The sequence below is a fragment of the Aythya marila genome (genome assembly GCF_965140915.1).
Source record: "Aythya marila genome assembly, chromosome: 11".
NCBI classification, from domain to species: Eukaryota; Metazoa; Chordata; class Aves; order Anseriformes; family Anatidae; genus Aythya; species Aythya marila.
The window spans coordinates 10,991,223-11,005,867 of NC_139052.1; the positions used below are offsets into that span (position 1 = coordinate 10,991,223).

A 14,645-nucleotide genomic window follows, 5' to 3' on the forward strand; every position below is an offset into this window, starting at 1 on the left:
CCACAGCCTGCTAAAAATAAGTTTACTTATATGCATATGTGTAACTACCTACACGTTTGTGTCAGTAAGTGCAGATGGAGGGGAGCAGACCCACAAGTATACTAGCTACACATTACTTTCAATCCTGCCTTTTCATGCTCCCTCCCTTACACATTTTTGGCACTAACTCAGGGCTTGATACAAAGTGGAAAAAACAGGAGGTTTCTCTCCAGTGATTTTTTGGGGCAACGCTGCATGGCACAGCTTTCTCTTCCTTTTGAGTGCCAGATTCAGCAGTTACCCTGGAGACACCTACCACAAGGTGCCACTGACTCCTGATGGACAAAGCGTAACAATTAAGGTCCTTTTACAGATGTAAACAAAACCAGGAGCCCCAACTCCTCTCCTCCTACCCAAGCAGACTGCATTCCTATCAAGGAGAGCACCCTGTTGTTAGGAACAAACCTCTGCCAGCAGACAGTGGCAGCTATTTTTCTGATATGAGGACAGAAACCAAAAAAAATGAAAAAAATGGGATGGAAAGGAGGAGCTCTGGAACTACCCAGCAAAGGAAAAGAACAGATAATAACAAAATACTCACTGAGTCGTCTTGTGAGGCTCTCCTGGGTGCTGGCTGGTCATGTGAGCCGTGGTGCTGTCTGCTGACTTGAAGGCCATTGGGCAAAAAGAACACTTGTGGAAGACTTCGCAGTGTTTCTCATGAATGTGCACTTTCAGCAATGCGAGGGTCATGAAGACATTGCCACAATGGATGCACCTGGGGGACACATGAAGAAGCAGCTGAGTTAAAGCTGCAATACTGCTTTCAAAAGGCACACACCAAGGGAAAGCAGCACAGAGGGAGGCAAGCACCAGGCTATGGCAGGTCCTCGTTTAGTCTCTTCAGTAACAGCGCAGAAGAATCAAGGAGGAATACGATACAGGAACTCACAAGCTGGGCAGATCTTACAAATTGGCAAGTGAATGCATCTATAAAAGAAGCCTTCGGAGACTACAATGATGCAGAAAGAACAAAGGAAGATATGGTAGAGCAAAACGCATCCCTGTATCTCTGAAAGCCAAGTCTTTTACAGCTGCAAATGAAGAACTGAAGTAGAAGCATCTGATGAGGTCTCCAGGTAGTAACAAGCATCATAAAGTTAATCCCCAGCACACTCACACACAAAAGAAGAATATTCAGCTAAGAAATCTTCAGTAACCCTGTACAATTGCTTTTTCTCATACTACACTAAGCAACAGCAAATGATGACAGCAACAGCAAAGATACTGAAAACAGCAACAGAAACTGATTAGGCTCATTAAAATCATTAAGACCCAGGTGCTGTCTGGATATCGCTTGTCTGGGAGCTGGGGGGACGCTCTGGGAGGACTGCGACGAAGCAGCAGAGGTTGCAGGTGGAGCCGGAGGGTTCTTCTTGGCAGCCTAAAACAAAGCCCTGGGGCCAGGAGGAGGGCCAGGGTCACCCAGCACGCTCCTGTGACAGGCCTGCCCCGAGATAGCAACAACTGCCTGCAGCCACACTACATTTAGGCTTCAGTGCTCCTCCCAAGCACCCACCCTGCTGCTGGGAAGCCACACGCCGACCCTGCAGGGGCGCATGAGGATGCAGGCACCTGCCCTCGCCTGCACCAGCTGCAGGGGTCACCATCCCTGTGGCAGCACCCAGTCTGGCCCAGGACCAGAATAGCTGCTGTTAAGAAGATTCAGTCAAAACGAGCCGTGGCAGAGCTCTGCTCGAGCCAAACGCTGCGCATCCTGACCACAGCAATGAAGGAACTTCCCCGTGAGGAGCCCGGCTGGGCACGTGTGGGACCAGCTCTCGTGCTGGCAGGATACGAAAGGCACGTAAGGGGTAAATTCCTCTGGCGAGGCTGGAGTTAAGCTGCTTTGTGAATGTTTTTTTCCTTCGTTCTGAGGTTTGCCGTTTGCCCATGGTGCTGTTAGTGCTCGTGTGCTCACCAGCACCGCGGCACGAACGCCACACCAGCGGCACCGCCGCAGATGGACCCCAGCTATCTAGCAACTGGAAGAGCTCCAAGCCTGTATCAAAAACAAACAAGCTGCCTGATTATCCTTCCCTCCAAATGAGCCTCCCGACAGCGCTTAGGAAACCAGTCTGTGCTTTGAAGTTGTACTTCAAAAGCTCCTTAGGCAGAAGCCAGCCCAAAGGAGCCGAACCCTCTCCCCCCAAAATACACACAGAAACGCTCTTTTCTGGAATTTACAGAGGGAAGCGGTGACAACAGCTGGTATCGTCCTTGGGAAAACACGAAAATGTTCTGCTCAAGTAGTTCTGCCTTCGAGCCTGATCCTCAATCATGTGAGCCAGGGAGAGAGGCTTCTATTGTAGTAACACCAAGAACCCTGTTATTAGGGAAGAATAAATTTCCAAGTACAAATGGGAGAAAAAGCACTAACCCTGCCAGTAAGCTCTAGCTGGTACACCCAGGAATATTCAACAGGCTTCTTCCACAAACACTTCCCGAATCAACATGAAACGGTTCTGCATTATGTTCAGTTTTGGCAAGCACTAAAGACTTCATAAAGAATTAGGGATGAAATAAGTTCTAACTTGGGGTCAAATGATCACAAGTTAATTTAATTTATAGTAAATGGAAGTTTAAACAAAAGCCACTTTGTAATCAAGAATCCCGGTGCCAGAAGGACAAACTTTGATAAAGTAAACTAATTAGCAGAGCAAAGTGGATGGAGGATGTCAGAGGCTTGCCATGTAATTTCTGTAAATTACAAATTCTGCTATCATATCCCAAGCACGGGGGAATAGCTTGCAAGAGAAGGCTCCAGGATAGCCTCAGGGCAGGGAAGGGTGGCGTACAAGTCTTGGAAAGAATCCTGTGAGAGGAGATAAGGCTACAAGATGTTGTTTTAACCTTCTGAGTATTTCCTACGCTGTCATCACCCAGCCCCTGAACATTCCCGGTGGCACCAAGAAGGAAAAGGGGTGCTACATGGTGCCACATCTGTGGGGACAGCTGGACAGTGCCTGGAAAGGGGGGGGAGGTGACACTTGGAGCCAAGTGGAAATCAGCATTTAGGACAGTCTCGTTAATTTTAATGCTAAACTGCAGAAGACCTTTCTCATCTTCAATGTAATCCACACTTAAAACTCAAATTCAACCAAACCTGCTCCAAACTTCATTGGATGCATTGGGATACCAGCAGAAAACAGAACAAGGATTGATCAGAAAAACAAAACCAAACATATGTATTAGAAATTCAAGAAAAATGGGTATCTATCGTGAAGCAGCAAAAGCTGAGCTGACCCTGGAGAAGATTTAAAAGAAATCCTTGGCTTTTCAGTTCTGCAAGTAACAAAAACAAAAAGAAAGAACAGAAGTCCCTAAGTGACCACAGGACAGATGCCATGGATTATCTAGATATCGTTCCACGACTTGAATTTATTTCTTCTCTTTTCACCAATGGCAATGACATCAACCCAGCAGCATGGGCAGGAAGGGTAACAAGGATGGCACAGCCAGATGTTCACCTACTCAGTGGACTCAGTTTTCAGAAATGAACTTCAGAAGATACAAATTAGAGAAGTTAAAGAAACTTAACTGCTACAGAAACCGGTTAAAGCTCAAACACCGTAAGTAGCATTCTCTAGCTCTGTCTTGTTTTAGATCTTCATTACTGTCCCTAGCACAGAAAGCAGATATTTGCTTATGACATCTGCAGATGGATGGAAGCTGGCATTGCTGACAGGCATTAAGGAGGCATCATAAAGATATTACTGCATACATATGGAATGAATAATGTTTAAAAAAAAACACAATGTCACACATTTAAGAATCAGGAGCAACCTCTGCTGTTGGTTGCTGTTGACTGTGAGCCCATTAATGGGAAACAGAAGAGAAAGGACTAGCATTGGATCCTTGCTAAGAGAGCAAGCTCAGGCCAGAGTAACCCTGTGACCCATTACTGACCAGGGCATTTCCAGGGATGGGGATGCTACACAAGTGGCTCAGCACAATGAAGCTACGCCTAAATTTGGGATTCTCAAGTGCCAGTGAAGTACAAACAACTACATTAAAACCACAACTAGTCTTCTGATGTCTATTCCCATTCACATTTTTCCATCTCAGGGAAATGTTTGCTTTTTCCAGCATTCTTCCTTCATCCTTCTCACAAATTAATTCGTTTTTCGAACAGCCTCAGTATCAGAGCCATTTAATTTGCAATCGAATTAATTCTTCATTGTGGGCTGTGCACCCTCAGATCAGATCCCACATGAAAAAAAACTATCTAATTAAATTCAGAATCAGCTGGATACGTCTCTTGTCTTCATGGTCGAAAGAAAACGCCCTTGAAAACTTAAGTGTGATTTTAGAAGCCACACAGTGGAAGCTTCCTGAATTTGTAATTTTAAAAGAACAGCTCCAAGAGCAGAAATTGCCCTATGCACTCTGAATTTCATAGTATTTAACGGTAATCAGAGAAAAAACAGGACTTTAAGGAATCTTGAAAGGTCACCTAGTCCATCATTCATCTCCTGAGCAAATCATCTGCATCTCAGCATGAGCTGTGTTGCAGCTGAGGTGATCTACACATACAAAGCAGGAAAGGCTTGTAGGGAAAAGTAATGTCTTTTATTAAAGCAATCAATTTGGCTGGGGAAAAGACAGCACAAGCACACATACACACCACCTTGGGAGCCTTCCTCCATTTCTCTCAGCTCATGAGAAGCATTTGCAGAGTTTCAGGGACATACAATAAAATAATCTGTACCTTTCCTGTGAAGGCACACATCCCTCAGTCCATTATAACTGACATATATATAAGTTCTACCCTTAAAGAGATTTAGAGGATTAAGTTCTGCAATCTTTTTGCTGTAAATATCAATCCTGAGAGGACCGTCTGCAACGTGAAGTTAATACAAGCATCTTTCAACTTAAAGCTGCCTCAAAATCATTTCTGTGCTCAGAAACCTCCCCTTAAATTCTTTTAGTCATTTCCCGTTCCAAATGTGTTTCGTCCCACTGAGAACCACGTGGTCCTGTGACACATCCCCTTTTGCTCCCACCACAAGCAAGACACATTTCCAAAGACCTAAATCCAACTTCCCCCTCCCTCTTGCCACCCCAGCGCAGAACTTGTGGAGCTGGCACAAACCTGAAGCCGACTTTGCGGGAGTAATGCAGGCAGTTCTCCTTGACGTGAGTCTGGAAGTAGGCAGAGCGGCAGACGGCCCCGCACTCCGGGCAGCAGTACGGGGACTTGTGAGCGTGGATCCTCTGGTGGGCGCAGTAGCTGCACTGGTTGGGCAGCATCATCTGGCACACTTGGCAAGTCTGATGGAAGAAAGGTTATGTTATTTATTTATTTATTCTCTATTTGCTTCTTCCCCCCAGTTCATCCCAGAAATCTTTCAGGCTTAGGGGAAGCTCCAGCACATTCCCCTACCTACCTGGCATTAAGCCCTACGACGCGCTGTGCACTGCCTTTGTCATCTTTTTCCACAACAAACCTAAAAACTTTTCTAATTAGCCATTTCAAGTGAGCGTATCCATTCTAAAACCAAGCCCCATGTGATTTATTTCCCTTTTTTCTTTTACAAAACGAAAACACCAACTTTCAGCTCTTAGCTCTGAAAACCTACGCAGCCACTGCCCTCATTTCAGCATTAGGACATCTGAGAAGGAAAGCACTTTCCTCAGCATGCCCACGTCCTGCACCCAAATCACCAAGAGCGCAGACAAACTCCCCTTACGCTGGCTCTGAATGCTTGCCACCGAACACAGCGCAGTGCTGCTGTGCCTTCCCTACCAAAACCACACCTGTGTCTCCTGCAAAATTTCTTCTAACTGGACCAACTCTGAACTTTTAAAGAACACGAGCCACGTGTGCTATGATATCCTTATAGGTATTGCTTGATAACCTTGTATTGGAAATGATGCAAAGATGCTTTTTCTCCCTGTTTCCATGCCTCTTACGAAATCCAGTTTTTTCTTTCTGCTGTTAGAAGGGCCTCACCTGATAGCAATACAGCTCTGCAGAACAAGTATCATTTACATGTACATGACACAGAGTTCAGTACTATAACAGTATGTACGTGTGAACAGCCATAATAGATACCTACCTTCTGATCTGAGCCCTCTAGGAGCTTAAAGTCTCTTCTGTCATTAATAAACACATGCAAAATTATTCCTCTGCTCCTAACTCCAGCTCAAGAATGAGCTACAGCAAGCAGCTAATTATGCATTATCAAACTGGATAATTTAACTGCATCATTTCTTCCACTCCAGTTAAAGAAGGCTCTGAGGAAGGGAGTACATCTTCGTGGCCAAGTGAAGCTTTTAACATAGCACGTGTACACATAGCTGGACCAGCCTAAGTCCTTCAGACTTCGCTGCTGGCAACCAGGGTAGAAAGCTGGGAGAGATTTGACAAAGTCTCTCTAAATCTGACAAAAAGTAAAATAAAACCAAATGCAGTGAGGGTCAGCTACGTCTTCTACACCATTGCTACGTCATGGAGCATCTCTGATGCTCCAGTACGTAGTTAGAGAATTGTCAAAAGTACTGCAGGTATCAGAGAACATCATTTATAATAAAATGCACAGCTACAACAAATCCAAATTTTTGTTTTGTTTTGTTTTGGAGGGGGAAATAAAAAATTAGGCCCTTGAGGAAGGAGGAAACTTCAGAAGTTGTCAAACTATCCAAAAGACGTGATTTGAGATGTTACAAAATAAATTTAAAGCAGAAAAGATTTCCATAGGAAAGAGAAGAATGGCTGGAAGGAACTGTTTTGTAGAATCCCCACACAGACACCCAAACCTAAACCACATTCAAGGACATTTTAGCCCTTCCCAAAACGCCCTAATTTCAGCAAGGAACAACAGCACTACTCAGTCATGGTCTGAACCCACAAAATATAAATGGCAATGGGAAAATGGGAAATTAAAATACCCCCAGGACCTCTAGGCAAGGAATATTTTAACTGCTGAGCTCAACCTTCAATTCTCCAAAGCGCTCTCAAATCGCCAAAGAAGAGCTACAAGGAGAAACTGATGTTGAGGGCAGTCTCAGCTTTTTTTATTGTCTTTTACAGAATTTTTTCTAACCGGGTTTCAATTTGCAGTGAGAAGTGTCACTTTTTGGTGTTGCCAGAAGAGGACTCGTCAACTTTGACCCCACCTAGTATTTAAAGCAGACTCAGCACAAACACAAGCAGAAAGCACCTTTGCCCTCCTGTTGTAGCGAGAAATACTTCTCCACAAACCCAAAAAACTGCCTTGTTGAGGCTGATTAAATTTTGATTTTAAGGCAGCAAAGAGACAGCTTGGGGCTCACCTCTTGCATCCCAACATGCTCTATCTGGCACCCCCAGAGGCTCCCTTGGCCCCTGGGCAACCAACACACAGAAAAACCTGATTCTTCACTGCCTGGAGTGCTTGTGCTTGATCTGAAACGTGCCCAAATCACCCCTCTGCCTGCAGCATTCAAGGGGCTTTGTGGCTGGGCAGTGCTGCCTGGAGGTGTGCAGGCTACACACAGAAGCAGTGAGCTTCCCCACAACATGAAAGGCTGTCAACAACCCAAAATATGCTGACACAGGGTAGAAATGTTTGGGGGCCACCTAGCAAGAGGCATCAACACTAACGGTTATCTTCCTCAGACCTTGCAACAGCAGGAAAGCTGCCAGAGAGTGCACATGCATGATAGGGAATAAAAAGCAAGAGTCTGGGGAGGATAAGGAGAAACGAATTTATTGCGACTATGGATGCCATGGCAGGAGCTGGAAGGATTCCCACACTGACACCATGCTGCAGAGTGGGGACAAAACAAAAAAACAACCAAGCCTCCGAGTTCAGATTGTCTCATGGAAGAGACGAGAATTTAGGGAGCAAACAGACAAAACGAAGAGCAATGAGTCACGGATGAATTAGTAAGAGTAATGAAAACTGTCATCTTTAACCAGCATTGCTGGTACCGTACTTGGGAAGAGTCAACACCGCTTTTCCCTCCCTGCTTCATCCAAGTTCTCCAAAGGACTCCAAAGCCACGAAGGTAAGGAAGATGTGCCCTCCAGATGGGTCAGTCTACCTGGATTTCCAAAAAGAGTTTTGCAATGCCCTTCTCTAAAGGCTTTCAAGGGAACTAGCTGCTCGGGCATACACAAAGATGACTTATGCATGGATAAATCACCGGTCAGAAGACAGAAATAAACAGCTCTTTCATGGAGGAAGGGCTCTAGGAAAGGTCTGCTGGAATTTGGGCTCTTCAAAATACTCACAAAATATCTGGGAAGGGGAACAAACAGTAAAATGACAAGGAAGGCTGATGATAGCCTGGTTAACTCTGTGTACTATAAATAAGAACCAGTCACGAAGAACTGCAAAAAGACCACAGAGGACTGAGTATCCAGGTAAGCACACGGCAGGTTACGTTTGGCTATCGAATCAACGTGATGTGCATGGGAAAAGCAGTCAGCTTTACACATGGAGCAACAGCCTGCAAGCCAACCACTGCCACTACAGGAAGGAGACACTTCTGAGAAACCATCAGCAGTGATCTGCAGCAATTAAAAAAATAAATTAGATGTCAGGACTGAATAAAAAAAAAAAAAAAAAAAAAAAAAAAAAAGCAAAAACCAGCACAGGATGAGACAGAAAACATCTCCCCCCTGTACATAATGCCCACAGTTGACTCCTGTATGAATGGTGGTCTCCTCCTTCGCTCCAAGGTACACAGTAATGCTGAAAAAGGTTCAGTGGAAGAAAATAGAACCGGTAACTAATGCCTTTAAGCTTATTCTCATCCTTTCCTTAAGGCCTGCAAAGGACTTGAGGCCAGAAATCCTGCCATTTAGCTGCCCAGAGGCAGAACAGGAGCCAAGGGGCAGCCCTGTTTCAGCTCCCCACGTCCCTAAGGCTTCATCTTGGAGCCCAATTGGCGTTCTCTTTTGCAACGCTTCTGCTTTGTACGAGAAATTTTAACTTGGTTCCAGATGTCACATTTTTATCTCTCTCCTAGTTTTCCATGACTTTTCAAAGAAGTCTGGCAGCAATTTGAGACATTCATTAGTCAGTTATTTCTAAAGCGTGTTACCAGGATATGATTTTGAGTTGTGTAATGTCTGCGTTTCTCATATACTCCCATAACCTACACTTTAATCAAGAGTTATTTATTACAAGTTTTATTTAATTCTGGTTCGCCTGCCACACAGCATTCAGGCTTTTCTTTCAGAAGTCACAATCACACTCACAGAAAAGTGCTCAGAAGCTCAGGCACTTCAGAATACTTAATTTTATTCCCATTTCTATTTATTAACGTCTTCAGAAGGGAAAAAACTACTAAAAAAAACCCTAAATACTCATTGAAGTAGAGTTAAGGTTAAAAAAACATGCTAGACCAACTCTTTCAGAGTGCTAACTGCAATCCTGAAGCCACAAAGGTATTCATAAAGCAGGAAACTTGAGGATAAAGCCCAGTTTTGCTGTGGGAAGTGTCTGCATAGAGACAGCATCATTGACCCTTCCACTTCATTAAAACAATTGACTAAATGACTGCCTCGCATTTGGTCCGTTTACAAGCATGTTTTCGTCCAGCCCAGCTGTGCACAGCACACCGGATCAAAGTCAGAGCCATCTCCCTTCTCACACACTGGCAGCGCTGCAAAATCCCGGTGGGCAATCCTCCCGGTGGCTACAGACAAAGCCTGCAAGCAGCCAGGGCACCATCCCATTAACACCCCACTGGAGGCTGAACCCGGGGCACGAAACCCTTCGCTTTCACTACTTCTGACACAAACCGAAAGGGAACCAGCTTCGGTGCAAGCAGAGACACTTCACATTGGGTTCAGACCCTCTGCTGCTACAGAGGGTTAAGGGATGCTGACAAAATTCACATCTATTTAACAAGAAGACCCCAGACTCCTTGACACAACCGTTGTGTAGCTTCAGCTGAAAACATGGGGTCGTGCTGATTGCAAGGCATAGAACTGAGGCTACAAAAGAGGAAAAATTTCATAAGGCTAACAACCTCTATGTTAAAAAAAAAATCATTAAGGACTCAGAGTGAAACAGTTTGAGGGGAAGAGAACTGGTATTTTTGGAACACAAGTGCACTTGTCCTTTACATATTCATATCAAAAATCCCCCACCAGAGGTGCCCTAAAGCCCCTGTCCTTCCCAAATCCAGCCTTTCAATAGCTTTTATTTTCCTGCCTTAGCAGAACTGAGGGGACAACCAACACTTCTGGCAGCCAAGGGACTGCAGGCAGTTTGAGCGGCGCAATGTAGATTAGCAGGATGTTTCTGCTATTAAAAAAAAAAATAGAAGGGAATTACCACTTCGTGTTAACCGTTAACTTTGCATTAGCTTTCACTTACTGCCTCACTGGGCTGCATGCCAGCAAGCTGCATCCTTCAGCACGGCTGGGTAGCACGCCAGCTCCGGCAGCCCGCAGCTCCAGCCCTCACCTTCAGCTCCACACCTCCTGCAGGCACAGCTTCTTGCCAGCCCACCCGTCTCTGAGCAAACCAGACGCCTGGAGGATGATTTTTCACTCGGATGGTCTCAAGTTTGTAACGGTGCTACGCAAAATTTTACCTCTGCGAGCAGAAGCGGCCAGCAGAGGATTTCTTCTGCGGTCTTTGTGATAGACAAACTGCATCCTTCCCCCTGGCTCTCTTTGAATAAATAGGTATTTCATTAGCATGTTCAACTTAAAGATCTGAAAAGCTACAAAAGAAACCTGAAGTTATTAATTAAAAGAAAATTCTGGAACCAAACTGGTACCCTGAGACCAAGGCATTCAAGTTTTGAAGGAACACGCAAGTCCAGCCCTAACGTGGACACTTTTAACCTCATTAACTCTGTACTCTCGCGGAGTACAAAGATACTTCTGTTTCCTTGGTTATAGCTGCCTGTTTTAACGTGTCAGCCCAGAGGGCCAACGCCACCACGGGAACCTGCTTGGCCGTCAGCCTAAAGGACTTAATTACAATTCAGTGAGGAACTTCTCCATCTCTCCCCTCTTCGGCTCACTCTGGCTCACTCCCCCTCTCCACCACGTCTGCTCTTTGTCGCATCCCACCTCTCCTGTTCACTCTCAGCAGTGCTCCTGCACCTTGTCCAGCACACAATGCTCCTAAACCCAGCATCCTTCTCACACCCTCCCAAGACTGACCCCTCCACACACACCCCTAAATATTCCCAAGACACCGGGGTGATTAAGCCCCAGTCAACTAAGGCGTTCAAGTAAAACCTGATTCCCTGGAAGTTAAGGCTCTTCAATAACCACAAAATACGTTCTTGTATTTGCAGCGAAGTGTGTAGCTCTAGGAATTGCCAGCTGTAGGGAACAAAGGAATTTCAATGCAAAATGAAGTTTCATGACACTATCCCACATGTAGACAATGCTGCATCAAACCAACCTAATTCTGAACGTTCTCAGAGCTTTTCTCCTGCTGTCAGCCCTAACTTTAAGAATTTCAGTTTCCACATCTTTTCTTCGGAGCCGCCAACCAACCACTCTGCCTCTCGTATTGCGACTCGAAACCTGAACTCCCAGTTGCTAAAACAACCCCTTACTGGATGACACTGGGCTTTCACATCCCCACTGTCAAGTCACCAGTACGTCCCCAAAGACTACATGGCACTTTTCCTTCTCCTTTCTCATGACAGTAACGTTAAAGCCCTCTGCTTGCCCTCCACCCTGCAGGGCAGATTTCGCAGAATTCCTAGGTTGGAAGAGACCTCAAGATCATCGAGTCCAACCTCTTTCTGCCCATCTAGTCTCTCAGCTCTGCTTCTTTCTTCTCACCCTGCATTTCCTCATGCTTTGTGTCCTATCACACACAGGAGGATGGCAGCTCACACACCATTTTTACTGTGATCTTCACCACATTGCTTTTTCACTGACTCCCTTCCTACTTCGCCAGCCAACTATTTGCTAATCCCAACTACAAGATCCCAGCCCTTCCACAGAAGGAAGGTTCGTAGGATCCCCTCCCTCCACCTGCAGGGCTTTGCCTGACCCAGCCCAGGACACCGTTTTACTCTTTGGGCACGTTGCTGGTTCACGGTCACCTTGGTGTCCCTCAGGACCCCCCAGGACCTTCTCTGCTGGGCTGCTTCCCAGCTGGGTGCTCCAGCATGTCCTGGAGTTGGGTTTTGGTGGTGCTCCCCAGGGCAGGACTTTGTAGCTCTTGGTGAACCTCCTCGGGTTCCTGCCCTCCCACATCTCCAGCCTGCCCAGGTCCCTCTGGATGGCAGCAGTTTGGTGGCACCTGCAGAGGTGCTGAGGGTACACCGTACCCCATCACCCAGACTGTTAATGAAGCTGTTTGACAGGCCTGGACCCAGCCCTGACCCTTGCACGCTGCTAGTAACTGGCCTCCAACCAGCCTTTGCACTTGCACACCACCCCTCCAGGCCTGGCTCCGCATCCAGCTTCCAGCCCGCCGCGCTGGCTGCTGACCCAGCCCATACTTCACAGCTTTCCTAGGAGGTTCCTAAAGAGGACAGCAACAACAGCTGCACTGACATCAAGCTGGGCAGCACACACTGCTCCCTCCTCGTCTACCACGAGGGAAGGCCACCAGCCTGGCCAAGCAGGAGCCAGCAGCGTGCCCTTGCTGGGAAGGCGGCGAGCAGCGGTCTGGGCTGGAGGGAGGGGATGGATCCTGCCCTGCTCAGCTCTGGGGAGGCCGTGCCAGGAGCCCTGGGTCCTGTGCTGGGCTCCTCAACGCAAGGGAAAGCTGGACAGACTGGGGAGAGTCCAGCAAAGGGCCATGGAGATGACAGAGGGGCTGAGCACCTCTCCTGGGAGAGGCTGGGAGCAGTGGGGGTCAGGGGGAGCTTACCCGTGTCCGTACATAGCTGCAGGGTGTACAGAGGACTGAGGCAGGCTCTTAGCGGTGCCCAGTGCCAGGACAAGAGGCACCAGGCACAAAATGTAACATGGAATGAACATCAGAAGTGCTTTTTTACTGTGTGGGTGACCGAGCACTGGCACGGGCTGCCCAGAGAGGCTGTGGAGCCTCCCTCCCTGGAGATCTTCCAAAGCCATCTGGACACGGTCCTGGGCAACTTGTTCCAGGTGTCCCTGCTTGAGCAGGGGTTGGGGCAGATGGACCCTGAGGTGCCTCCAACCCAAACAATTCTGTGACTCTTTCAAGCAGATCCTTGAGGAGGCCTAAGTCTGCTCCCCTGAAATCCAGATCTGTGAACTTCTCCACACTTCCCCCTGCCCTCAGAATCCCGAGTGCTTTTGATTTTCACACATCCAACAAGCCCCTCATTGCCAGTGAATGTGAGATGCAGCAGAGCACTGGCAGCCCTTGCACTCGGGTCAGGAGGCTGGCACTGATGCTGTCCAGGGCTCTCCTGGCCTGCTCGTGCCCTCTGGTGCTGCAGATGTTTTGTGGACCTGCTCCTGTGAGCGCAAGGCTGCTGCCAGCTGCCTGTACAGGGCCTCATCTGTTCTTCCCATTTTTTCTGCACACACACCTGCAGTTCCTCGTGTACACTCCCCATGCTGCATGCGTTGGTGCACGGGCACTCCACAAGGACACCTCCTCCTCCTCCTCCTCGTGCCCTTCCCTGCACCAGCAGGGTTTGAGACCACCACCACCACCCAGCCCTTCTGCTCTGGACACTGGCAGCATCACTGGTGCCCATATGGAGGAACAACAAGGGAGCAGGAGCCTTCCCTCTTGGTGCCAGAAGCCCTCAGCTTCCAGCCTCACAGCTCCCATGCACCATCCCGCCAGGGACAGCCTCTGCCCCCAATCCCCTCCTCGCTCTCATGCTGGTTCCCCTGTGTGCTGACCTCCATCCCCTGGGGGCTGTGGGACCAAGTGAGGGTGGGATTGTCACCCTGTGTGGCAGCAGCCCACACGCTGATTTAAGCGGACCACAGAGCTGCACCCAAGCCTCCTTCCTCCCCAGCCTCTCCTCATCCCAGCGCGCTGTTCTGGCCTCAGGGTACAGGCTCTGGCTCCTATCCTGCCACTCATCTCTTTGTCTGCGCTCCCAGCAGCCTCATTCCCTCCATGTGCTTTCACCATAACATCCTCCAACCCTTTGCTTCCATAAAATCCAGAGGGAAAACCTCCATATAAAAACAAACCAAACAAAGTCAGCCTTTGCTGGTACCTAGGAATTGCATTCATCGCAGTTGGCTTGGGAGAGGAAGAAAGCAGTACTCTACAGGGTCACGAGAATATTTATTGATTTTTAATCTTGTTTTCCAAATTAAAACACGAACATGCAGGAAAAAAAAAAAAAAAAAAGGAAGAAAAAAACAGCAGAGATATAGCTGCTTTCTTACTTGCTACTTTACTGCTGAGAGCTTACCAGTGCAGCATGTGGTCCTACTAGCTTCTGGCAAGTTTTAGCCAATAAATTATAAAACATTGATTTAAAAGGGGGAAGGAAGAAGAAACAGAAAAGGCAGCCATAAAATTGCTTTTAAGTAACTCTAGTGTAGGTGGTGCATAAACAGGATACGTCATGTCTCACTGAAAAATCTTACTGGACAAATAAAGAACAGAAGAAGAAGAAAGAGAGGGGGAAGAACAAAAGCACAGAGGTGGAGGAAAATTCAGAGGTCCTTAGTTTACGTGTTGTACTTCAAGTCTTTGCTACCTCTGCAGATTTCGGATGGTAAC

General features: G+C 47.2%; 1 protein-coding gene across 2 annotated transcripts in view; it reads right to left on the reverse strand.

Annotated features, from left to right (window-relative positions):
• Positions 1-14,645, reverse strand: part of ZNF592 (zinc finger protein 592) — a 40,619-nt gene that overhangs the window by 12,892 nt on the left and 13,082 nt on the right. For both annotated transcript variants that reach the window (XM_082769079.1, XM_082769080.1), the window contains exons 4-5: positions 5,135-5,313; positions 581-757 (exon numbers count right to left, since the gene is read on the reverse strand). In XM_082769079.1, the coding sequence (XP_082625205.1) occupies positions 581-757; positions 5,135-5,313 (356 nt within the window). The remainder of the gene's footprint in view (positions 1-580; positions 758-5,134; positions 5,314-14,645) is intronic.